We start from the raw sequence: 26,101 nt of genomic DNA, 5'->3' as shown, positions 1-26,101 counted from the left end.
CTTTTTTATGTAGGCTAATGTTTATTTAACCAGGACAATTCAGAGTAGCAGGGACATAAATTTGCAAGTGCAACAAAAAAAAGCCTTTTCTTCCTCATTTTAAAACACCACCACGCACCATGGTGTGTGTGTGTGTGTGTGTGTGACATATATAGTACATATAAGCCATTTTATTTTGTTGCAAAGCAATGGCAATAAGTCGTTTGAAAATAAAGGGCAACAGCCTAGTCATTTTGCTGCTTTCAGCATTGAGTCAATGGCGTAACGACGCTGTGTCAACAGTGGCCCCTAGCGGATACTGAGAGTACTGCATACAGAGACAGTCGTATTTTTAAAAGAGAAAGGTTAATAATTTGTAAGTTTTTAATGAAATCTGTTATTTACTAGTTATTTAAAATCCCCCAACCAACAATGGATCAATTTATTCGCATAATTTATTCGCCAAAACTAGAATATAGCAAGGATATACAACGATAATCACAGTTTTTCTTTTAAAGCACTATTAAACAAGTCATAAACAAAAGTGTTTGTGTGTGTGTGTGTGTGTGTGTGTGTGTGTGTGTGTGTGTGTGTGTGTGTGTGTGTGTGTGTGTGTCTCAGTGATTTGTTTGAAAGCGGATTTATTAAGAGACTAAAAAAATCTAATTTCACACAAAAAAAATGCAAAACTTTAGGGTTAATTATAATAGCATGTTGTTTAGCACCTGCCACAAACATACATACTCTCTTGTTTTAGTCCATTGTTACTGCTATTGTTACTGACAGAAATGAGTATGAAGTGCTTCAGGTGCCAAAAACAGGTGTTTAAAGATAGAGATAGTGAGAGAGGGGGGAAGGGGGGTGAGGGGGGTAGCTCTAGCCAAATTCAGACTCCTCTACACATTACTGGACTGAGGTCTGCAGGTAAGTCACATACATTTAAATTTACTCATACTTTTCTATCATGATCTACTAGATCTATCAAATTTAGTGGTCATTAGTGGTATATTATTTGTTACAATTCTAATGTGAATATATAGATGTTATAGAAGATGTTGTAGGCTACATTAAATAGCCTCAATCACGTGGAGACTTTTTAACAGCACAACCCATCGATCAAAGTAGCATTTTACACATGCAGACAAAAAAAGGCCAAGAATAAACACTCAGACTCTCATAGATTACACAAAACTGTCAGTAACAATATAATATTAGTGAACATCTATTTGTATAAAGGACTTTTTATAGGATTTCTTCGACTCAATCTCTACTTGTTTGCATCTTGATTTTTTGCCATAAAAGCCTAACTAAAAGCTGGACTAAAAGCCTCTTGATGTCCATGACACATCTCTGATCCAGGTTGAGCTCGCTGCAGACTGATCATATTTTTAGCAGCAAACTGGAGGTTCCAAACCCCCTGAAGATGTATGGCCTGTATTTGGAAGCGGTGAATGACTACATTAATGAATCATATGGAGAGGACGTATGGAGGCTAATCGAGGCCAGAGCGGAGATCCCGCACCTCAAATTTGTTCGCCACCAGATGTACAAGTAAGTCCTGAAAGTGCAGTGTCACATATCTGATAAAGTGTTATAGTTTGCATCTGGATAATTTAACAATGTTTGTGTTTATTATTTCAGCGATAATCTGATCCTAAGATTGGCAAAGGCAGCTGGTGAGGTTTTAGGAAAAACTCACGATGAGCTGATGTATGCTTTCGGTGTCTACATGGTCAAGCGGATAGGAAACTATGGCTATGAGAGGATCTTAAAGGTGACTTTCAAGCATAGTAGACTCTGTATCTGACAGGTACTAATTTAGATAAACATATACACTATAATTTAAAAGTTTTGGGTCAGTAAGATTTTTTGGTTTCTATTTTTTTTTTATCCTGTTGACTACAAGTAATGTTGCACCTGTATACATGTCTACTAACTCTCATTGGTGTTAGTTTAGTATTAGTAGGCTGGTAGGGTTAGAGTTAAAATAAGTTAACATGTACCTGTAGTTGCAAAGTTACTTATAGTCAGTGAAAAATCTTTTGAAGGACCATAACAATGAAGAGTTAGCCGATATTAAGCAGACAGTCTAATACTCTAATCTGAGTTAGTTGACATGTATAGTTGCAACGTTATAGTCAACAGAATGCTCAAAAGGGACCATCAAAATACCGATTTATTTTTAATTGGTCAATTGTGAAAGAAAAGACTTTTACATTTATACAAAAATGTTATTTAAATTTTTTTTTTTTTTTTTTTGCAAAATGTGCTTTTGCAAAAAAAGCAAATGTGCTTTTAAACTTTTTATTCTTCAAAGAACCCAGGGAAAAAATGTATCATAGTTTCCACAAAAATATTAAGCGGCCCAACAGTTTTAAACATTGAATAATAATAATAATTTACCATCACAAAAATAAATTACATTTTACAATATATTAAAACATATTAAAATTAAAAGAGTAATTTCAAATTTTTATATTTCATTTCACAATATTAACGTCTTTACTGTATTTTTAATTAAATAAAATTCAGCTTTGATGACCATAAGAGGTTTTAATAGTATAATAAAATTATTTTAAATATATTGTTTTCAAAATAAATAAACTGTCATATCGTTTATTTAAACTGCCTATATTAAAAAGAATTGCTCTATTACAATATCGTTCAAAAAACGAAAACATCTTACCAACCTCAAACTTATAGGTAGTGTGTGACATTTTTCTTCTATTTTTGTTTATTGGGCTTTTTTCAATGAACACATTTTACACAGCTTTTAAATCTCATTTAATGTCTTTGTCTCAGGTACTGGGGCGTAATGTACGAGATTTCATCAATGAGCTGGATAACCTACATGAGTACTTCCGTTTCTCCTTCCCAAAAGTCCAGCCTCCCAGTTTCTGTGTAGAGGAAGAATGTGAAACAAGTCTTACCCTGCACTACCGTTCAACAAGGAAAGGATTCACACAGTTTGTCAAAGGTAATAGTGCTACTGTAAGTGTAGAGCGTATATTATATTCAGACCAGCAGCATGACTGCAAGTGTGACATTGATTTTAAACAGTTCAATAAACAACAAATCAATACATTCAGTCACAGTATAGTTACTTCATTAAAAAAAGAATTCAAATGAAATTTAAATTAGAATTAAATATTGGGCATCTCAGAGAAACAGAAAGTGATGTTTCGCTCAATGCTGACTGAATCGAGTGGATAAATGATTATATCATATGATTCACATATAGGCTAAGGCTGCGTTTACACTTGCCATTAACATCCGGCTTGTATCAGGATGTTGTCTACACATTGAAAAGACAAGTGTAAACAATACGTTTCTGATCGGAAGGTTGACAAAGGTTGATGTTTACAATAAACATCAACCTTTAAAACAGTTTATTTAGTCTCTCATGATACTGTGTGTGTCATTTTTCATTTTAATTGTACAACATTATCTGAAGAAGGTCCCATGTCCTGATTGGCTAATGATCTGCTAGATCGGATCACGGTGGTCGCATGTTCATTCCAAGTGTAAACGCAGCCCTTGCTTGTTTCATTCCTAAATGAATCAGAACAAATTGGTTTATTGAATGATTCAATAAGTCACTAACAGTCATTCAAACAGTATCCTGTTGCCACCTACTGACGTAAAAACGTATCCTGAAGAAATAGTCACTAATAATGCAAAGTCAAGGCCCAGAATGAACTTTTAACAACAATAAAAACTACAGGCCAAGTATTAAGATTTCCATCCGATTACACCAAGTTACAACTAATATAATTTACATTTTAAAAAATGATACATCTGAGACAAATTGTTTCCTACTTATTAAATCTGCTTTGTACATCATTTACTGAATGAACAGTTACCATATTAACAGGATGAGCATAATGGTGATCTCTGCATGCGTTCTTTGCTGCATATTAAACTGCATATTAAAATTCCTGAGAGATGTGCAACATTATTGTTAAAATAATGATCTGAAAGTAAAGTTGAATCAATGAGATGTGATAAAATAATGTTCGACTAGATCTTAGACAATAAAAGCTAGTCAGCCTTTTTTTTTTTAATCTGTTGTGGGTCCTCTGTAGGGCAGCTCTCTCAGGTGGGTCGACAGTTTTACAACACAGACATTGAGGTGGAGATTCTATCCAAAGAGGAAACAGAGAAAATGACATATGTGGTAAGAGTCCAAACAGACGAGACATTTACCTTCCTCTGTATACACAAACCCTGCTCTGTTATTCTTTATTTCTCACATTTTTTATCTTCTCACTCTCTCTGAAGGTGTACAAGATGAATTTTGACAACGCTGCGTTTAAGCACCGCATGCCCCAGCAGAAAACAGCTCCAGGCTATGAGAAACTGCCCATGAAGAGAGGAATCTTTTTTGACATGTTCCCCTTCAGCGTAATATTCCGCAGGGACATGACCATGTATCGGATAGGAGATGGTTTGAAAGAGGTGTTTTCTGATCTGCAGGGTAAAAAGGTTGATGAGGAGTTTACCCTGGTGCGACCCATGCTGGAATTCAGCTGGGATAATGTGAGTGAGCTGGAAGGTTGGAGGATAGATCCAAAGCACTATAAAAGTAACAACCAACAACTTAGAGATGAGGCGTTTTAAAAAAAAAATGTTGTATGCTTCCTTTTCATGCTCTTGCCATTTGGGTCCTGAAAAGGTGCTTTGTTGGTGTGTGCTCTTTCAGATCTACACCCACCTCAACAATGTGTTTGAACTGCTGTCTAAGGCTGTGGTGGAGAGCAAACAGAAGGTCAACATCCCTAAACTCAACAAAGAAGAACCAGAGGAGAAAGAGGAGAGTGAAAAACCTAAAAAAGAAGAGCGAGGTACAGTGTGTATTCTGTTTTGGTTAAACCATTTTTACACTCACTGTGGGGTCATATGTGGAATTCTGCAGAATACATTATATTAGAGTCTGCAGCAAAAATGATCACGTTAAATAAAAATAATAAAGTCAGTGACACGATTCACTCAAGCAAAGGTCAGCAAGAGAGATATTTTTAAGAAATTATTCTTCATTTGAGTAAATCGATTAAAAGTTACAGTAAAGGCAAAAACTGTTACAAAAAAAAATCTATTTTACTTTCTATTCTTTTAGAATCTTGAAGAAATGTATTATAATGTACTAATCAGAACAAGAACCGTAGAGGTGTTGACATCAGAAATCAGATACATTAATAGCATGTAAGCATCCACATCCACAAGGGGTTGAGGATCAAAATGCAGCTTTATTTGAGCAGTCTAGAATCACAGGGCAAACAATCCAGGACACTGGCAAATCCAGGGAAACAAGCAGAAGATCTCAAAACCATGAAACAGAAAACCAGAAAATAACACACAGAATGCAGTGTGACAAGATACAAGACTTTGCAATGAATGACTGAATAAACAGGGCTTATATAGATAGAGTTAACAAGTACGGAAGCGCTGAACCTGAACCGCAACCTAAAAAAAAAAAAAAAAAAAAGTCAGTAAAAAAAAAAAAATCAAAAAAAAAAAAAAATCTAGCATTTCGAGATTAAAGTCGAAATGTTTAGAGATTAAAGTCGAAATGTTTCGAGATTAAAGTCGGAATTTTTTGAGATTAAAGTCGAAATGTTTCGAGATTAAAGTCGAAACGTGCATTCATAACAGTGCGCGTCCACTGGCTCAGAGCGCGCGTGTGTGTGTGTGAAGTCGAACTGCCATGGATAAACACAAAATAGTAGCTTTTTACTTTTATCTGGGCTTTCAACAAAATTCTACACACGTCACACGTGCTAGTGGCAGTGTTTCTGAGGTGTTTTCGTGCTGGATGGAGAAATCCAGTTTTATGAATGAATGAATGAATGAATAGGGCATTTATATAGCGCTTTCATATATGCCTACACTCAAAGTGCTTTACAATCATATCAGAGAATCTCTCCTCAACCATAAGTGGTTATTAAATCGTAGGAAATCACAGGATCCGGCCAAATGATTGGATACAGAATGATGCACTTAAAATGTATCCAGAGCGTATTTACGGTGAAGAGGGAGACCGAACAGTTACTGTTGTGTTCTCGACCCAGATAGTGTTGACTAGACAAGCACGAAAACAACTCAGAAACACTGCCACTAGCACGTGTGACGTGTGTAGAATTTTATTGAAAGCCCAGATAAAAGTAAAAAGCTACTTTTTGTTTTATCCATGGCAGTTCGACTTCACACACACGCGCGCGCTCTGAGCCCGTGGACGCGCACTGTTATGAATGCACGTTTCGACTTTAATCTCGAAACATTTCGACTTTAATCTCGAAAAATTCCGACTTTAATCTCGAAACATTTCGACTTTAATCTTGAAATGCTAGATTTTTTATTTTATTTTTTAAGATTTTTTTTTTTTTACCGACTTTTTTTTTTTTTAGGTTGCGGTTCAGGGCTTCCGTAAACAAGGGTAATGACACGTAGGTAGAAGTGATAAATCAATAATGAGTCCAGGCAATGGGTTATGGGAAGTGTAGTTCATGATGGGAAAGCAAAGAAGATGGGATGCCCTCTAGTGCAAATCAAGGGTACTCTAGCTGGTGGATGAAATCCATCTAACCCTCTAGCCTACACAGATCTACACGGATTAAAGCAGATAATGTCTCATGCTGACTTCTGTGACTGTGCCTCTGCTGTTCTCTCAGATATTAAAGTGATGGAGGAAATGAAGGGGACAGATCAGGAATACAGCGGCACTCTGACTCAGTACAGCAGCTCAGCTAATTCTGGAGGAGAGGACATCGAGCTGCTGGCTTTTCAGACTGTCACCGGTAAGACACAATCCAGAAAAGTGATGGTCTGAATGAGTTCCACTGACATCTTTCTAGACATTGTTTCAAAACATTCAAGAAAAGAACACTTGTGTGGCATAACTCTGATCCAAGACAACACTGAGAAATTCTATAGTCAATGAGATTAAAATCATTATTTAAAGTGTTTTGGGAACCTCAGAAAGTGTCTCTAGTCTTGATCATCCAAAGGGATGCCAACATGACATCATGACTTTTGCGTTAACATACACGCCACTTTCGAGTCAAGTGGCATGTTATCTCTACGCATTTTGAGCTATCCGCGTGTATCCGAGTGTATGCGTGTATGTCTACGCCATTAACGTCCAAGTGATTCCGCGTGTCCGTACACGCCATCAAATGTCTGTGCGAAACGAAGCAAAATGTAGATCTACGTCTGGGGAGCGATCCTTTTTTTTTTTTTTCCCATTAACCCCAGTGACGGTTAGGTTTAGGGACGGGGTTGAGGTAAGTCATATATTTATATATACAGTAATAACGTTAAGTCAACGGCTTTCATAAACACGCTGAAAAGCGATTATGCGTCTTGATCGCACGCCAAAAATGGAAATACGAATTGCCGTGTCACACACGCTACTTCATGAGATCAGTCTGGCGATGCAAATCTTTTGTCTATGCAATGAAAAATTCAACTTCTCTCTTGTTCAGGCAAATGCAGTGAAACAATATTTGAAGACATGCGGGAGCCCCCTAAAAAGCCTCTTCATCTAAAGGGCCAGATGAAGTACGTGCCTCAGTGGGACTCCCTCATCTTTCTAGGAACTCCCATGTAAGATTTCATAATCTCACACTTTTGCAACATTGTAGTCTGAGCTAATACATTAGTTTAGTTACTGCCACATTAAACCGGCAATCGATAGTTCTCTGCCAAGTCATTTCAAAGGGACCATATCCTATATTCTCGTAGATTTTTTAGTCAATATTTAGTTTGAAAATGACCATTTTCCATTCTCTCTCTGACCTCTGAGAATAAAACAGGTTCTACATTTACATTGGACAGCATCCAACACTGCAGCAAAAATGCTAAGCATCCAAAAGCAACAAATATGTCCTTAAAAACAATTACAATTGTCAGATCTCTCTGTAGAAACAGTTTACCGGCATAAAAAAATAGTTTTAATAAAAAGATTACAGTTGCATATGTTGTAGTCTTTATTAAAAAATATTCTCCTTTGTACAGTATTGAGACAGTGGAGGATATGATAAAAATGGGTGTTTACGTCAACGATTTAAACCTGCACGACTCAAGCAGAGAGCTCATCCTGGCTGGAACACAGCAATCAGCAGAGCTGCAACTGGCACTTGACCAGGTATAAATGTCACACTGATGCAACCGGGCCCAAAATCCCATCCTTAAAGAGACACATTATATTTAAAATGCAGGAGTTTATAACAGAATTTCCAGTATGGACTGACTCAAGTCTATTAAGCCAATTATTAAACACAGTTGAGTCTGTTGTTATTGCATTTAGAAATGACAGGCCGATCTCTGACTGTGCCTCCTACAGGAGCAGCAGAAATATGCACAGCTGCAGGAGATCATTAAAAAACTGGACGAGGAGAAGAAGAGAGGAGACTCCCTGCTGTATGCCATGATACCAAAAGCAGTGGCGGACAGACTGCGTAAGGGCATCACAGCCCTGGAGACGTGTCAGGTACATGCCAAACCACGCATTAAACACACTTCTAAACACAATTGAACACACAGTTGAGATGAATTTCACTTAGTATAGACTGACCATTGAGATCAAAATCTCAAGAGGGTTAATGAATTATGATGAAAAGCACTTTCTTTTTTCCTCTAGTGCTGTCCTGCTGTTATTAAGCGCTGTTCTTGATCTGTTATCTCCCTCCAGGTGTTCCCAGACGTGACCATCCTGTTCAGCGATGTGGTGAAGTTTAATGAGATCTGTATCCATATCAGCCCCATGCAGGTGGTGGACATGTTAAACGAGATCTACATCGTTTTTGACACACTCAGCGAGAAGCACAATGTTTATAAGGTAACATAAGAAACTCCAACAAAGGCAACTTTTCCACTGACACAACATGTTCTTTGACATAAAAGACCTTCAAAACAAAACCTTTTTTTTTTTTACAAGTGAGGCACGATATTTATCACAACCATATCGGTTATTGCACTAAATTAGATTATTCTATAATCTAATATTGGCAATAGCTATTTCTATTTTAATATATTTTAAAATGGAAATGTGTCTTCACACAATGCATCAGAAATCATTCTACTGATTTGCTCAAGAAATTTTTTTTTATAGATGTTGAAAACAGTTGTGCTGCTTCATGTGGAAACCATGATACATTTTTCCCCATTTTTCTTTAAATTCCCAAAGAACGGCATTTATTGTAAATATAAATATTTTGTATCATTATATGTATCAATTTAATGCATCCTTGAATGAAAAAATGTATTTCCCTTTTTTTTTTTTAATCGCACTGACCCCAAACTTTAAAATATAAGTATTTGTAATATTTGTCAAATCTCAAAATGAATAACCATTTATTATAATGTCCATTATAAATCAGTCTTTAATATCGACCATGGCCTTAAAAATAATTTCAGATGTAAATATTGGTAAATACCAGAAAATATCTGCCAGAATTGTTATATCATCCCTATTTTTTAATAAAAAGTTCTAATTTTGAATTAAGTACAGTACCTTCCATATTTATTGTCATTATTAAAGCGCTTCAAATTGAGTGCGTAATAAAACTCAACTAACGCTCTTGCTCACTCAGGTGGAGACCATTAGGGATGCCTACATGGTGGTGGCAGGTGTGCCCAATAAAACCACATTTCATGCCCACCACATCTGTGACATGGCTCTAGATATGTTGAGCTCCATTGATCACCTAAAAGACCCCTCCACCGGGGACAACATCCAGATCCGTGTTGGTATGTGCACCCGGACTCACACAGTATTCCATGCATAACAAAACAACAACCCTTTCATCTGAAGTATTCATAATTTGTATGCGTGCCAGTGCCACACAATGTTTTAAACTCTTCATGCTCCAGCTAAAGGCTTTTGTTTTGGTCTTCACACAGGCATTCACTCTGGAATGGTGGTGGCAGGGGTGGTGGGTCTGAAAATGCCCAGGTATTGTCTGTTCGGAGACACTGTGAACACGGCTTCCCGGATGGAGTCAAATGGCGTGGTAGGCCACTTTCTTATGCTGTACTGAGACTAGAAATGAACAGCCTCAAATAACTGTACAAAACTGTCTTATCATGAAATAAATAATAAGTCATTTTAAATGATATTTTACAGGAAATACAGTTAATTAAACAGCTAATTTTACTCTCTCTCTCTGGCTAGGGCATGCAAATTCACATCAGTCAAACCACCAAAGACCATCTGGAGCATGAGCCATACATCATTGAGGAACGTGGAAAGATTTTTGTTAAGGTACTGTACATAATTATCATCACCAACATCTTCACTGTCATTATCAACAATGTTCTGCACTTTAAAACTTCCAAAACTAATGAAACACCAATGAAACAATGTTTTTTTTTTCTTTTAAGAAGTGTTTTATGGTGCTCAAGTAACATTAGTTATTATTATGAATGTTGAAAACAGTTGCGCTGCTTAATATTTTTTTAGAAACTGTGATAATTTTTTTTCCAAAATTCTTTGATTAAAAGAACGTTCAAAAGAAAATACATTTTTAACAAAAATCTTCCTGACCCTAAATTTCCAATGGTAGTGTTTAAATTAATTCACAATCATAACGTAGCATAACATAGTCCGGGCCTAACCACAGTTTAATCCAAGACATCCATGGACCAAAGTCTTCCCAAAAACAGTTGCATTGAGCAATATAAATGCGGGGGGGTTACATATAAATATAAATGAGGGGTTACATAAAGAGGTTTTCACATTTGATGTGTGTTTGTATATGTATTTGGATATGTGTCACATGTTATATGTGTTTCCTCATACACTGTCAGAAAAAAAGGTACAAAATCTGTCACTGGGGCGGTACCTTTTCAAAAAGGTGTACTTTTGTACCTAAAGGGTGCATATTGGTACCATAATTGTACAAATATGTACCATGAAGGTACCAATCTATCTATCTATCTATCTATCTATCTATCTATCTGCATTATGTCTAAAAGTACCATTCAATACTTTGTGTAAAACTTTTCAAATAAATACTGTTTTTTTTTTTTGTATATGACATTATATTACTCATACTGCAAACAAATAAAGTGGTGTGAAATCAAATGTAATCCCTCTTGATTCAGGGTAAAGGTTATATGAAGACATATTGGCTGAAGCAAGATCTGTCATTTAAGACTCCAGCAGAGCTCAGATACAGCAATGAGCAGAAAGACTCAGAGGACAGAAGCTCAAATGGGTGAGTTTGGAAAAACACAAGTCAAAGCACAACAACTATGTGATCTACGCAGCTGAAAAAAGACCAGAATTCTAGTAAGTTTACAAAACTGGTAAAACTGGTTGAAAAGCAAGGTAGGTAACCAAGGATGTTTTGCTAGTCGAGGATGACACTTAGCATACTGTACCAGAAAACACAAAACATAATGCAAGTTGCTGGTTTTGCTGTTAAGCGAATATCTTTCACTTCATATTCTCTGCCATTTATAATGAATCATTTTGATGCCTTAAACATGATGATATGAATTACCTGCCATAGGCCATAACCTTATGCCTTTCAATTGATCATGTTTTTCCATCATGCTTAACATTCAATTGATCATGTCTTTCCATCATGCTTAACAGTTGTGTTTCTGTCTTCCATCTTAAATGTAATTTCGTCCAGGTCCTCTTGCTCCAACAGCAAACATTCCCCATCAAACCTGAACACCCCCAATGAGGAGCAGGCTGAGGGCAAGCCTACTCCCACTGACCTGCCCCCTGATGCCCTGCCAGCACTAGAGGGCACTCCAGACCCAAACACATTCACCAATGAGTCCCAGCAGGACAAAGAAAAGGTTAAAAGGACAAAGAATAACAAAGAAGGGAAGGTAGAAAATGCAAAGGAAAGCACTCCGCCTGCTGGTGGCCAGGAGAATGCAGCTACAGAGCTTAACAACACAAAGCACAGTTTCAGAAGCCAGTACTCACGATTACCAGCGAACATCCCTATGCGAAGCACAGCCTGCAAATTGCTGTAAATATCCAGGGGAAGATTCATAAAATAGTACTTATTATATTAGTGAATCTTTACAGCTTGAATTTTAAAAGTAAATTTTGGGAATAAATCTGGTGAATAATGCTGACTGTGGTACATAAACCTTATTTTTTTCATGCAGACTCCTTCTTAGATGTCTTCTTGCCATGATAAGATACTTCTTAGTGTCAAATAAAATACTGGTGGTAACTAAATTCCATGATGTATTTGGATCACAATTTGACAGTAAATCGAAAATAAGAGAGGATGTCCAAATGCAGTTCGGCTGCTACTTCCTCTTTAAATAGTTTGAATAATTGTATTTGAATGTTTTGCTGTCACCCCCCTTTTTGAGCTTTGACTTGTAAATGCACTACCCAAACTTAAACGGTTGTAATTCGTGAACCCTGTGGACCCTGAAGACTTGCGGTTGGTCTCTTTTAAAAGAAGACTATTGGCAGTGGAATAAAAGTGGAACAAATTAATATTATTAAATATAATTAAGTTATATTAATATAATTTAATAAATTAATATAAATTAAGTTAAATTAATATAAAGTTTATTGTTATGAAAATTAAATCAAATATATATTTTTTATTTCATTAGAATATATATATATATATATATATATATATATAAATGAAATATAGGTTTCAGCCTAAAAATGACAGAAAGTCCAAGCTATATATCTAACCAAGTTGTGTTCCAAATCTGAAGTTGATATCACAAAAATGTAAGTTCCCATGAGATTTTGTTTGGGCGTAATGTCAAAAATAGCCACCGGGTGACATTGAAATCCATGGAATTTAATAGTGTGCATTCTGCCATAAAATAAAGATAAATTTCACTTCTGTCACAAAATATGGAACCTTGAGACCTTTCTAACAATATGTGTTTTGACATGATTAGAAAAGGTTTTGATCGTAAATTATGAAACATGATGATGCCCAAAAGGGACGGAGCCTGATAAAATAATTTAGAGTAACGTTTCCATGGTAACGCAACATTCAATTTCAAAAGTTTTCACAGGATGAATTCTGAGTTTGTAAGCATTCAAATGATACCTAATTTATAATAACTACTAAATGTGATGTAATAAAAAAGTGATACGAAAAGAGTGATAAGTGATACGATAATAAAGAATATTATCCTCTTAAGTGATAAGAGGATAATATTTTTTTTTTTTATTGACAAATACTAGATTATATATGTTTTATTGTGAACGTTTAGCAAATCAAAGTTTGAATGATTAAAAGTGTGGTTGACTTTTTGTTACAAAGTTGAAAACTCCTGTAATGATACAGATTTTTCTGATGCGCCATATATTAATCCATTACTCTTTCAACATATATTTTTTTCTGCTAAATCATCAACAAATATGTATTCTTGAGTCTTAGACCTTTCAAACGATATAGTTTGCCATGATTAGATTAAGATTTAGTAGGAAAATATTGAAGTAACCTTAAATATCCCGCTAGCAGGAGGGTGACAGTTAACAGATGTGATGTATTAAAATTAATCTATCTTTTGACTATATAAGAACATTTGCATGTATACAGTTACTATATTTATGTTGAACTTTAGAGAGCTTCACTATGATACAGATGTGCCAAATCCCTGTATTCATTCGGTTACTGTAACAACAGTGAGTTTGTTGTATATCTAAAATGTTAAATGTAATTGTTTACAGATTATGTTTGAATTTATTGTTTGATGAGCACTGTAAAATTGCCATGAAACACATACTTGCAAACATATCAGATAATCTCAAGTGACCTAAATAAAGCACGTGAACACATTCACCCGAAGACATACACCTACGTTCAGACAGGCCTACACACACACACACACACACACACACACACACACACACACACACACACAAACAAAATGAGATACCAGATAAACCAGGAAACACTAGCATCATACTTAGAATGTGACATGCGACATATTCCAATGCCACAAGTTCATTGTTACGGTCAAGTAAGTCTGCTCAGACTTAAAAAAGGAAGAACACAAATTATGTAAGAAAATGTAACAGAAATCTGAAAATGTGTTGATACTGATCAAACATGTAAAAAAGATTAAGATTAAGAATAAAAGATTAAGGCAGTCAAGTTAAATTCATCAAACTGCACTGGATACTCATTGCTTTATCTCTGAAACACATTAAACATTTGCACACACACACACAACATGTCAGATATCATTCAGCGATAAAGAGGAAGCCATCAGGAAACCACTTAAGCGACACTTCCTGTCTGTTGCCTTGGAGACAAGCTTAATTCTTACTTTGCCCGAATGCTCTTAGCTTTGCAGAAAAACACATGTCATGTTTTCAGCCTCAATCTCACAACTGAAAGAGAAAGCTGTTGTAACTTGAGAATTCAGCTGATAGACCTAACCTATGATTGTAAAAAAAAAAAAAACTTTTATTTTAAGAGTCGAGCCAGATGCATCGATTCCTTTTTTAGTCCATTATTATATGCATTAGGGCTTAAGTCCAGATGGTTTCCATTCAGATAGCAGGCAGATAAGCAGCCATTTTTAGAATGGACATTACCAATGCACAGACATTAGCCCTGAGGGTGTCTTTCTATGACACAGGACCAATTAATTGTACAGCGATTTGTAATGTTTGTGAATAAACAATGAAGTTTGCACAAGAAAGAGGCAAATAATATTAATAATGTTATCACCCAGCTCTCTCAACAGTCTCTCTGTGTGTTGTAATTGGTTGTTAGGCCTCTAAAATGAAATGGAATATATCAAATAATCAGCTGCTTTAGAAAATAATATGCACAGTTATAAAGGGACTTTTGTGTTTTAACCTTGTATATGTATATATATATATATATATATATATATGCCTACTTATATTATGTGATTATATGTGTATACAAATAAATCAATAAATAAATCTTTATTAGGAGCAAACACATTTTTAAGGCTTTTTTAAGGCTTTAGTGAATATGCAAAGCCAGTGTGGGAAAGGAAGCCTTTCCCGTCTGTTATTATCAAAGTGATAATAATATCTGATTAAGATTTAATCTCAAAGAATTAAAACTATATATAAAGGTTTTTTTAAAGTAGCCAAAAAATTATGATGGCACTGAAAAAAGTTAGTAACTTCATAATATAAAGAAATAAAGCTGGACCTAGTTGGCACATAAACGTAAAAAGAAAAAAAAATCTAGGAACTGAGCATTATCCAATTTGCATAAAATCAATAATATTTCTGTTGTTGTTGTTTTACTGTATAAACAAATAACTGGTCATGCAAAGTGAGAGTGTTACTCAGTGCAAAATAATATCGTGGTTTTGCAGGTGCAAAACATTGAGACAGTGGTCAATAAGCAAACAACACTATCATGGAAAACACACCCCAGTTCTCTTGAAAAAAATTATATATAAATAATGTATTATTTATTCATTTAGTGTCCAGTCCTCAAATCTGATTGGCCACATTTCCAAGAGTGCTGCTGTTGGCTAGCGACTCATTGTTTGCTAGCGACATTCCAGATTAGAAAATATAACTTAATATAGAACATAATAAATGAAATATCACAATTTGAATCCAATAATAATGTTTATGGACATTTTATTGAGAAACAGCAGTGTTTGTGATGACAGTGGCTGCATACCCGTTCTACTTATCACAAAGAGGCTAAAACCTCTCCTTTCACTAGGCCGCATCCAGGATTACTGCTGAATTCTTTACAAGGGTTGCACTTGTCAGGGCAAGCAGACACACCATGTCAGCAGCTAACTCACTGACAGGGTGGAGAGAGAGAGAGAGAGAGAGAGAGAGAGAGAGAGAGAGAGAGAGAGAGAGAGAGAGAGAGAGAGAGAGGCACACTCATGGGTGTGTCTTATACATTTAGTTCCTCAAGGAAGTACAAGTCAAATTATCTTGTTACAGAGAGCTTGTTACAGCACAAAAGAGTTTGTAGAAGAGTTTTCTTTGATTTCACCTGTCTGAGGAGATTATTTCATCACTCACATGCTGGATTTCAAACACCTGATCTGAGCGCTCAGGGAGGAAAGAGAGTTCAAACAGAAGAGGGAGATTGAACGAGAGAAAAGCCAGGTAAGTTTGTCTTGGTCTTGACCTCTGCCCTCTCCTACATCATAGAGAGCTCTGTGATTATGTACACGAGATGTTGTTACTTCAATGGATTATGGGGCTCTTCCAGAAGTTGTTAAGATTAAAAAGAGGTCAATATTCTGTTTTAACAGCAAGAAAGACTTTAATTGTACAGAGTTGCTTTGGTTAAAAGTGTCTGCTTTAAACATATGGAGGTTTGTAGACAATAATGTCAAGTTGAAACTTGTTTTTTCTGTTCAACCACTCCCATGTTAAACAACTAAAACACTGTAGTTGATGTTTCATTCGCTGGACCTTTTATAAACGAAACAACGTCCAGTCTCTGTTATAATCTGAAGAACCTCGTATTGAAATAAAGAGTGTGATGCCTCATCTTCAGGGTCACAGTGTCTTAACCCTGGTGAACTCAGGCTATGGATAGATTGTGAGCTTTTTTGTAGCAGCATGTGCCATGTGTCAAGAGAAATAAGCTGTTGTGGGTTTAACTGAAAAATTTGGGGGGAAAGTTGTGCCAAAAAGCCCAGAGTTTCACTTCCCTTCTGATCAGGTTTGTACATTGTTTGATCATATTACAAAACAACTTCTCAGGATGAGTGAGAGACTCACACATGCATATGAGTGCTAACTTTACAAAGAAAAACAACACTAGACCTTTACCCCATGCATAGAATGAAAATGCACATTTAAAAAAACATACAGGTTGTATTGGGTAATAAGGGGGTATGTAATAATCACATACTCAAAACTTACTGTGCTGTGGGGATATACTGAGGGGGAGACACATTACACAAGAACAAGCAACACACTCGCCGTATTACATGCATGTCAGTGTAGAAACTGTTTAAAACATGCGCATACAAGGCCTGATTCTTTAATGATTTTCTCGGAATAATGAGTCTAAACCGGTTATTAGAGAATACCAGGCTGAAAAGATCTGCATATGTTGTGTTTTGGATGCTGATCAGGCAACTTAACTAGCTAAACCAGCTGGGGTTTCGCAGTCAATCAGCTGAATCAGAAAGACCATTGTCTTTTTGTTAATGAAGAACATCATTATAAACCAGTTTAATTCCATGCAGGTTTCGGATCATTTAGGTAGTTTTCTCCCAGCTAAAATTACCATCAACCTATGCTGGTGTCACCTGGATGCCCAGGCTGGTCTGTTGGCTGGTTTTAGAGGGAGGCTATCTGAAGACCAGCTTAGCCTACCTAAAAAATGTTTAAATTTAAGATCAGTACACCATCTTAGACTGGATTAAGCAGGAGTTGTTGTTGTTGTTTTTTTTAATCATTTTAAATTAGCCAAGAGCCATTCAGAAAATGTCTATATGTCCCACTTACACACTTAAAGGGTTAGTTCATCCAAAAATGACATTTTTTTCAGTATTTACACTCATGTTATTCCAACCCCGTAAGACCTTCATTCATCTTCGGAACACAAATTAAGATATTTTTGATTAAATCTGAGAGCTGGATCACTCTACATACTACTCCATAGGCTTCTTGAGGAATTGAAACTTGCCGGCCTCGAAAAGTTATTAAAGACATCGTTAAAATAGTCCAAGTGACTTCAGTGGCTCAATCGTAACTTTATCAAGCGACAAGAATACTTTTTGTGCGCAAAAACTAACAAAAATAACGACTTTATTTCAACTATTCACTTCCTTCTCTATGCGCCTCTTGTCAGTTAACGTAGTGTGATAGCGTAGGGCTACGTCACACGTAGGCTCACTATTGGCCGACGCTGGTCATGTGTGTGATGCGTGTGACGTACAATAACAGAAGCTTACGCTATTAAACTAGTAACCTGACTCGGGCCAGAGAGAAAAGTAAATGAATAGTTGAAATAAAGTCGTTATTTTTGCACACAGAAATTGTTCTCGTCATTTGATAAATTTAAGATGTAGCCTAGTCACTTGGACTATTTTAACGATGTCTTTAATAAATTTGAGGCCAGCAAGTTTCAATTCCTCAAGAAGCCTATGGACTTGTATGCAGGAGTGATCCAGCTCTCAGATTTAATCAAAATTATCTTAATTTGTGTTCCGAAGATGAACAAAGGTCTTACGGGGTTGGAACAGCATGAGGGCGAGTAAATACTGACAGAATTTTCATTTTTGGGTGAACTACCTCTTTAAAACATGACTTTCCACACTATCATTTTTATTGTAAACATCACGTTATACCCCTCTGAATCAAAAACCCCAAAGAGTAGGCTGTGGATCTCAGATGCAGGTTTTGACCTGTCTCTTCTATGCTGTCACTGGAGCTTGTGCTGTGGCTTGCTGCTTTGTAATGACAGGGTGACTACTGTGGTCTTTAGGTTGGAAGAACAACATGATTCCTCACATCCTGTAAATCCCCTGGGCTTTACACACATGTGAACACACACACAAACACAAAGAGAGAGAGAGAGAGAGCTTCAGGCTATGCGTGAAAGTCATCTGAGGAATGCTAAATATTTACCTTATCTGGGACAAACCTTTAAATCAGGAGAGTTGATACAGATGGTAATTTCAGCTGATTATAACTGAACAGGTATAAAATGAATGAATTTGCTTGAGCTTAGATTGCCTTAGATGCTTTTTAGCTAAGATTCTTGGATTAAAAGTCAATTGTAATCAAATTAAGGTAAAGTTGCTTATATCTCATCTTGTCAGATACGAATGAGCTCGGTGTGGGCCCTAAAAAATATACAGTATTTACACTGTATTAAATTCATTTTTATCAAATAATATTAATATTCAATTATTAACCAATTATTATTCATAAATAAATGTTATTTTAGTAAATAATGTATTTTTTCAAATAATATTAAGATTAAAAAATATTTTACAAATATGAAGAATTGTTACAATTATTAAATAATTGTACTTTTATTTTTCAAAACAAATTATATGAACTCTTGCCTGACGCACATGATTGACTATTCACACACAAACTGTGGTTTCTTATTTAAAATTATGTTTTAAATAGTATTTCATACTATATTTTAGAATACTATGTAATGTAGAGTCAAAAAAGCAAAGAAAATCAAGCCCAGTAAGCCTGATCTGACCAGGAACAGGTTGAAGTCCAGAGCAGAACCAACTTTTTATATCTATTTTCTTAAAAAATCCAATAAAAAAAAGTAGACATGGTCAAACACTAGACAGCAGATCCGTTTTATGCTCTAATTAGAGTAAATGAGAAGTATAGTGGGTGTTAAATAGGATTATGCTGCTTTCACAGTTTTGAAGATTTGTTCAAATCAGTATTTATGTAGTTGTTTTGATGTTCCATGTCACAGAACATAATGGCTATTCTAATGCACTCTAATTGAATAGAGTTCATTAGGAAATGAAACTCTAACTGCATTAAAATTTAATCAGGTTGGTTCGCCATAAACAGAATTAGATTTAAAAAGCAAAACAGAGCTAATACGCTTTGAAATATGACATCACTTTGGGCATGTCTTGACTCATTTAAAATAAAACAGTGCATGTCATTTGCATGTTAATATACTTTGCAGTTATTGCATTTGTATATCTGTAGAGAATTTTTAGTAAATGCTGTACAAAAAGATAATCAACAATGCAAGAGCTCTAGAGCGTAGAAAATATATAAGTATAAGTATAAGACCTCAAATTTGCATTAATACATCGAAGAACATATTTAAGCACATAGACGCCTGTTTCATGATACAAGCTGAAGAGTCATGTAGGAACTTGTGAGTACAATGCAATGAGGGTTTTTTCCATACATGTCTTTGCACGTTCTCCTGACTATGCAATCTGTGAAGCAATCCGAAGCTATGCTGTGTTCTACATCAGCCAAAATGCATAAAGTTCAGTTAAAGGGTTAGTTCACCCAAAAATGAAAATTAAGTCATTAATTACTCACCCCCATGCTGTTCCAACCCCGTAAGACCTTCGTTCATCTTTGGAACACAAATAAAGATATTTTTGATTGAATCTGAGAGCTCGATCAGTCCTACATAGACTGCCTAAGGGACTGGCTCTTGACAGCCCATAAAGTCATTAAAGAAAAGGTTTAAATATTCCATGTGCATACAGCGGCTCAATTATAAGTTTATCAAGCGACGAGACTACTTTTTGTGCAAAAAAAACATAAATAACGACTTTATTCCACTATTCCATTACTTCCTTATGGGCGCATGCGCGAGAACTGAGACGAGGACGTTCTCATTCGTCTACTTCTTGTTACCGGCTGCTCACCGCTTAGGAGTTTTACCGCCCCCTACCGTATAAGATGATGTGCTGATATAGCTGGAAGCGCAAAACTTTCTGTTTACAAGCAGAGGAAGATGCGCGCTGTACATACGCTTTTCAATTTGCGTATTTTCCGCACTATAAGGTGCACTTAAAAGCCTTTAATCTTCTCAAAAAAAACAGTGTTCCTTATAATCCGGAGCGCCTTATATATGGATCATCATTTTATACGGTAAGTGGCGGTAAAACTCCTGAGCGGTGAGCAGCCGGTAACAAGAAGTAGACGAATGAGAACGTCCTCGTCTCAGTTCTTGCGCATGCGCCCATAAGGAAGTAAAGGAATAGTGGAATAAAGTCGTTATTTATGTTTTTTTCGCACAAAAAGTAGTCTCGTCGCTTGATAAACTTATAATTGAGCCGCTGTATGCACATGGAATATTTAAACCCTTTTCTTTAATGACTTTATGGGCCGTCAAGAGCCAGTCCCTTAGGCAGTCTATCAGGACTGATCTAGCTCTCAGGTTCAATCAAAAATATCTTTATTTGTGTTCCGAAGATGAACGAAGGTCTTACGGGGTTGGAACAGCATGGGGGTGAGTAATTAATGTCTTAATTTTCATTTTTGGGTGAACTAACCCTTTAATATTATTGCATTTAATTATACTGCACAACAACATCATGTAAATTTAAACATGATGAAATACAGAATGCTATAAGTCACACTGATCACAGATGTTTGGATGACATTGAACAGCATTGAGTCTAGTGCTGGATATGATGACACGTCATGAGAGTCTTGAGAACAATTAGTGTTGTTTATGAGATGTGTGGGCAATGATGAGGTCCTATATGGCATGAGCTTTCCCCTGAAGAAAAGAAAGTGTTAAAGTTACACTGTAAGGGGACTTCCCCATGGTGGGAGTTCTCCCAAGGCTGACACTCTTACCAATACACAAACAGAAATAAAATTCAATGGAAAATTCACAGTTAATCATAAGAATATTTCAGAAATTTCACCATGTGATAATGCCATTTTACATGACATTGTTATTATGCTAGTCTCATGCTTTACTATTAATCTTTTTTTTTCCTTTTTAAGATATGGAGGCATTCAGCTCCAAGGAAATGGCTCTCAAGGCCCAGAAAAAGATCCTGAGCCAAATGGCCAACAAGTCTGTGGTACAGATGTTTATCGACGACACCAGCAGTGAGATTCTAGATGAGCTCTACCGTGTGTCAAAAGAGTACAGTGGGAACCGCTCAGAGGCCCAGAAAGTGGTGAAAGACCTCATTAAGGTGGTGGTGAAAATAGCAGTACTTTTCAGGCACAATCGATTCAATGATGAGGAGCTAAAGCTTGCCCAGAATTTCCAAAAGAAATTGCGCCAAGGAGCCATGACAGCCATCAGTTTCCACGAGGTACACAACAGCTAACATCTTTGAGCAGTATTTTCTGAATTTATGTTCCATTAAATTAATTCAACGGTATGAAACCTCCAACACTATATTGGCAGTGTTTCAGTTTCATTGTACAAATAAATGAAAGACTGGCTGATATAGTGTATGTATAGCCTCTACTGTATATGTACGGCCTGGTGGCCAATGATCTTCTGATTTTACATTCCATCAGTAAGAGCAGAGTGTGAAAGTCCCACACTGGTCCATACATAAAATATTGCAATCTTCATAACATAATGGGAGACCAATGCAATTCTCAACCTTTAACGTCATATAGAACGCTACATGCAAAAACGGCGCTTTACTACACACATGGCATCCGTTATCGTTAATATAACACGCGCTGTGAGGGCTAAGTTTAGGTGTGGGGTAGGGTCTGCGTGTCATATTCACGCTAAAGGATTTATGACGTCTTGGATTTGCGTGTTATATTAAAGGGTTAGTTCACCCAAAAATGAAAATTCATTAATTAGTTCATTAAAAGTCATTAATTACTCACCCCCATGCTGTACCAACCCCGTAAGACCTTGTTTCTTCTTCGGAACACAAATGAAGATATTTTTGATTAAATTTGAGAGCTGCATAACTACCACATAGACTGTCTAAGGGACTGGCTCTTGACGGCCCAGAAAGTCAATGAAGAAAATGTTTAAATATTCCATGTGACTACAGTGGCTCAACTATAAGTTTATCAAGCGACGAGAATGCTTTTTGTGCGAAAAAACAAACAAAAATAACGACTTTATTCGACTATTCCGTTTCTTCCTTGTTGGCCTGAAACGAGACTTCCATACGATTTCCACGACGCATGCGCGAGAACTGAACTGAAGTAGTTAAAGGAGATCGCAATTCTCGCGCATGCATCGTGGAAATCGTAATCGTATTGAAAAGTCTCGTTTCAGGCCAACAAGGAAGAAAAGGAATAGTCGAATAAAGTCGTTATTTTTGTTTGTTTTTTCGCACAAAAAGTATTGTCTTCGCTTGATAAACTTATAGTTGAGCCACGGTAGTCACTTGGGATATTTAAACATTTTCTTCATTGACTTTCTGGGCCGTCAAGAGGCAGTCCTTTAGGAGCCAATCTGGTAGTTATACAGCTCTCAAATTTAATCAAAAATATCTTCATTTGTGTTCCGAAGACGAACGAAGGTCTTACGGGGTTGGTACAGCATGGGGGTGAGTAATTAATGACTTAATTTTCATTTTTGGGTGAACTAACCCTTTAACGATAAAGGGTGCCATGTGCGTAGTATAGCGCCGTTTTTGCATATAGCATTCTATATGACGTTAAAAGATGAGAACGGGCTGGGGAGACATATCAGGGTTCAAAAGAGGACAAATTGTTTGTGAGCGCCTTGCTGGCTCATCTGTGACCAGGAGAGCAAGTCTTTGTGGTGCTAGTTGCTAGAGCAAGTTGCTGCCCAGAGTGAAGCACTGGGGTGGTTCAGTGGATCAGTGATCGTTTGGGGTGCAATATCATGGCATTCCCTATCCTGTGCTGCTAACTAAGGACTACCGAACCATTCTGGAGGACCATGTGCACCTAATGGTTTAGACATTGTCCCCTAAAGGGTGTGCCGTGTATTAGCATGATTAGGCATCAATCCACACAGCAAGACTTGAGACAGAATGGTTTGATTAAAATAAAAGTGAAGTTGAACATCTCACATGGCGTGGCTGTCACCACATCTAAATATTTTTGAGCCACTTTGAGCCAGTCAGAAAACGTTTTCTTCCAGCAGCATCACATAGTGACATGGCCTTTGTTCTGAAAGAAGAATGGCTCAAAATCCCTCTGGCCACTCTGCAGGACTTACATCTGTCACTCCCAAGACAAAGTGGTGCCTGACTGGCCGCAAAAGTAGGCCCTACAACAGTACTAATAAATTCTGTGGTCTAAAACCAGGTGTTTAAGTTTCATTGTCCAAACCCTGTATATATTGGCACTGTATAAGGTGGTAAAACAATTAAATGAACAACATTGTAACATACATTGACCATTGACAACTAACATTCGGGAAATTAATATGATTACTGTTTGGGTTGACAACTCATATGATTATGTTTTGGGTGCCACCCTCTGGCTTAAGATATACGATTGATAAGATGTGGTCTGATCTGATCTGATATTATACGACATAAGATATTACTTTCTTTTACAGAAATCAAAGGATCAATTGATTGATTTGTTAATTATTTATTTGTCAATTAAGTGGCAAAAAATGTGCTTCCAGCTTTTTTAACAAATGAAGTGGTGCAGTTCTAAACAAAGCCATATTTTTGTACTTTATGCTCACTGAAGTCTCTTCTTTCCCTTTTCAGGTAGATTTCACATTTGACAAGGCGGTTATGTCGGGGATCCTGAAAGAAAGTCGGGACATGCTTTTGAAGCTTGTAAATACTCACCTCACAGCAAAATCCCACGGACGCATCAATCACGTCTTCAACCATTACGCTGACCCTGAGCTCCTCACCCAGCTTTACAACCCAGCTGGGCCCCTCAAACCTCACCTCACCAAAATCTGCAACGGGCTTAACAAACTGCTGGAGAACGAGACGTTATGAGGACGGTGATGTACTGACAGACTTTTTATAGGATTGGCATGGAGGGCCACCCGTGATCTCAAACTGCATACAATGCAACCGAAAAGGCAGAACGTGACTGACTGAAGGCATCGGAATTCAGTTCAACCTTTGAAACAGTGTTGCTGTGCCTTTAATGAATATTAGATCAGTGGCCTGATAGTGTTAACACACAGCCACAACCACTGCCTGAGCGAGCTCAGATCAACAACAACTTTTTTTTTTAAGTTCTGATACTCCAGCTGCGTTGGATGGAGGTTTTCTAGACTACTTATTTTTTTAATAATGATGTATAAACCACTGGGGTTCTGCCACTCTGCTGTAAATTAGAGCTCATTGTATTGTTCAATACTATTAAACATTTTTAGCTGAATATTTACCTCCTAGGACAACAACATAACACAAACTCACAAACACGTTTTAGTCTCTTCACGCTGCCATCTAGTGTTACCCTGTGGTTATGGCTATGGCAACAAATCTAAGCTTGGCACTACACGTTCAGCAACTATATTTTGACATGAACATTTCTGAGGGGGATCTGCTGTGTTCTAAAATGGAACAACCACTGAATAAATATTTACTTACAGCCCTCACTCATTGCTTATTATGTACTTTGCATTCAGTATTGCAATACACTATACCATTCAAAAGCGTGTGGTCAGTACATGTGGGTTTTGTTTGTTCGTTTGTTTGTTTGTTTTTTAAAGAAAATATTATTTTAAATAAATGCTGCTCTTTTTTTAACTTTGTTCATCAAATAATCCAGGGAAAACGTAGCACCGTTTCCTTGAGCACCAAGTCAGAACAATAGAATGATTACTGAATGATCATGTGACACTTAAGACTGATCACTGGCTGCTTGCATTACATTTTACAATATATTAAAAATAGAAATGTTATTTTAAATTGTAATCATTCATTTACACAATTTTAACTGTGAGCTACTATAATGCATTTGTATTGTAAATGTATTTGTAAATGTATGACTACATTTTGTTGTTTGGAGCACATACATATTTATTATAATTCACACCCTAATATAAACAATTAACATCTAAAAGTGTTTTGGGTTTGAAACACACATAAGTTGATGGAATGCTGTGATTCAGTTGTTACATTAACTGAATAAACAAACACACTGTATTCTTTAGTTCCGTTACAACGTAGGGGCCGTTTTCATGACATGTTTTCAACTAAAAACTGAAATTTTGTATACATTTTTGCCCATTCATTTACACAACAGCAGCATTTTGGGGACCTGAAAAAGCAAACTTTTAAAAACAGGTTTTAAAGGGACAATGTTTAGGAATTTCTCCCATCTAGCGGTGAAAATGTATTTTGCATTTTGTATTTAACTATCTATTTTGGACTTTTCTGGCAATGAGGATTTGCAAATTTCAATACAGCCTTTTAAGGCCCCGTAGAAGCAGTTTTTGTAAAAATAGATTGCGTCATAAACAATTGTGTCATAGCACGTGACTCTCTGTCGCACAATATAGAAATTACCGTATAGACAGGAAGTAGAAGCTTGCACACAATCGGGGGGATGTGGAGGCATAAAGTTTTTTTTTTTTTACAACTTATCCGTTTCAATTATATTAAGCCTGCATCGTTAAGGACATGGCCACTTGAGCAGTCTGCTGTCTGTTAACGTCACTCTCAGCTAATTCCAGCCACTGCTGTACTTGCCATCTCTGCCATGTTTGTGCTTTTTTTCTGGATTATTTCATTCAATTTTATACACGTATACCTCTACCCACGCCGTTGCATT

The 26,101-nt window shown here is 36.5% G+C and overlaps 2 protein-coding genes and 1 long non-coding RNA gene across 3 annotated transcripts in view; 2 read left to right on the top strand and 1 right to left on the bottom strand.

The window, feature by feature from the left end:
• Nucleotides 1-26,101, bottom strand: part of LOC148977020 (uncharacterized) — a 59,543-nt gene that overhangs the window by 31,788 nt on the left and 1,654 nt on the right. The window lies entirely within an intron of this gene.
• On the top strand, nucleotides 1,342-12,444 carry LOC120484632 (soluble guanylate cyclase 88E-like). The gene is made up of 16 exons (XM_039679923.2): nucleotides 1,342-1,530; nucleotides 1,621-1,753; nucleotides 2,782-2,956; nucleotides 4,065-4,156; nucleotides 4,261-4,518; nucleotides 4,682-4,823; nucleotides 6,648-6,773; nucleotides 7,461-7,581; nucleotides 7,993-8,122; nucleotides 8,321-8,467; nucleotides 8,669-8,815; nucleotides 9,570-9,726; nucleotides 9,880-9,989; nucleotides 10,151-10,240; nucleotides 11,083-11,195; nucleotides 11,619-12,444. Exons 1-16 carry the CDS (start codon nucleotides 1,403-1,405, stop codon nucleotides 11,971-11,973), a joined length of 2,424 nt encoding a protein of 807 aa, XP_039535857.2. The 5' UTR covers nucleotides 1,342-1,402; the 3' UTR covers nucleotides 11,974-12,444.
• On the top strand, nucleotides 15,855-24,923 carry tnfaip8l2b (tumor necrosis factor, alpha-induced protein 8-like 2b). Its single transcript, XM_039679924.2, has 3 exons — nucleotides 15,855-16,060; nucleotides 21,389-21,708; nucleotides 24,070-24,923. Exons 2-3 carry the CDS (start codon nucleotides 21,391-21,393, stop codon nucleotides 24,310-24,312), a joined length of 561 nt encoding a protein of 186 aa, XP_039535858.1. The 5' UTR covers nucleotides 15,855-16,060; nucleotides 21,389-21,390; the 3' UTR covers nucleotides 24,313-24,923.

Source organism: Pimephales promelas, chromosome 12, assembly GCF_988280905.1.
Source record: "Pimephales promelas chromosome 12, fPimPro1.hap1.1, whole genome shotgun sequence".
Classification (NCBI taxonomy): domain Eukaryota; kingdom Metazoa; phylum Chordata; class Actinopteri; order Cypriniformes; family Leuciscidae; genus Pimephales; species Pimephales promelas.
This window is presented reverse-complemented; position numbering and strand designations above follow the sequence as displayed.